The following is a 1,370-nucleotide window of genomic DNA, read 5'->3' on the forward strand; positions in this document are numbered from 1 at the left end:
ATGCATGCACAGCCGGATCCCTTGCGGGCCGGTGAGCATCCTGGTCCGCTTCGGTTGTCGGCAAGTCTATTAAACCGCTTGGCACATTGCACACTGCATCCTTGCCGTCGACAGTGGGTTTCTCAACAGCGTCTCCGTGTAAAGAGCCCTCCTCGGCTGGCTCCCGAGTTGTGGTCGTAGCCGGGTGAACACTGGTAGTTGAGGTGTCACGCTCGGAGAGACCTGCGGCGGCGGCTAAACCTCCAACTGGCTCGTGCTCCATTTCGCCGTCATCAGCACACTTGTCCACGTCTGCTTTCTCACGAACCTCGGCCAAGCCATCGGCGTCAGGAATGTCGGTAGCTTGGAATGACTCGGTTGGCGGCATACCTGCATCACCATGGATCGGCACGTCGGATTCCTCGGCACGGTTCTGCACGTCGGGTCGATCAGCGCCCTTCTCGTTTGAAGAGCCTTCACCGTCAAACGACTGCACCGAGGAGGACGCAAGAGGAGCGCCATCAGTAGTGGGTTCTTCAACAGTCTCTTCGTGTGACGAACCCTCACCGGCAGCCTCTTGAGTTGTGGTAGTGGTATCGTCCTTAGTGGAAGTGCTCTGCTCCACAGGCGAAGAGAGATCTGTGGGAGGAATAGAGTCATCGACTAGTTTACGCTCAGCTTCTCCATCGCGATCTGGTGCCCCCACAATCGATTCATGCACAGCTAGATCCCTTGTAGGCGGGTAAGCATCCTGGTCCGCTTTGGTTGTCGGCAAGTCTATTGAACCGCTTGGCACATTGCACACTGCATCCTTGTCGTCGGCAGGGGGTTCCTCAACAGCACCTCCGTGTGAGGGGCCCTCCTCGGCTGGCTCTTGAGTTGTGGCCGTAGCCGGGTGAGCGCTGGCAGTCGAGGTGTCATGCTGGGAGAGACCTGCGCCGGCTGCTGAACCTCCAACTGGTTCGTGCTCCATTTCGTCGTCGTCATCAGCACACTTGCCTACGTCTGGTTTCTCACGAACCTCGGCCAAGCCATCGGCGTCAGGAATGTCGGTAGTTCGGAACGACTCGGTTGGCGGCATACCTGCATCAGCATGAATCGGCACGTTGGATTCCTCGGCTCGGTTCGGCACGTCGGGTCGGTCGGTAGTCTCCTCGTTTGAAGAGTCTTCACCGTCAAACGTCCGCACCGGGTAGGACACAAGAGGAGCGCCGTCGGCAGTGGGTCCTTCAACAGTCTCATCCTGCAACGAGCCATCACCGGCGGCCTCCTGAGTTGTGCTAGTAGTCGGGACCTCGTCTTTGGTGGAAGTATTCTGCTCCACAGGCAAGGGAGAGATCTGCGGGAGGAATTGAGTCCTCAACTGGTTTACGCCCAGCTTCTCCATCGCC

The 1,370-nt window shown here is 58.3% G+C and overlaps 1 protein-coding gene across 1 annotated transcript; it reads right to left on the minus strand.

Moving 5' to 3' along the window:
• Positions 1-210: 210 nt before the first annotated feature.
• Positions 211-1,366, minus strand: GNI_080590 (hypothetical protein; the record flags this gene model as incomplete). The annotated part of the gene is made up of 1 exon (XM_011135695.1): positions 211-1,366. A coding segment is annotated over one exon (1,156 nt), but the record flags the coding sequence as incomplete, so codon positions are not given.
• Positions 1,367-1,370: the final 4 nt, after the last annotated feature.

Source organism: Gregarina niphandrodes, assembly GCF_000223845.1.
Source record: "Gregarina niphandrodes unplaced genomic scaffold scaffold00015, whole genome shotgun sequence".
NCBI classification, from domain to species: Eukaryota; Apicomplexa; class Conoidasida; order Eugregarinorida; family Gregarinidae; genus Gregarina; species Gregarina niphandrodes.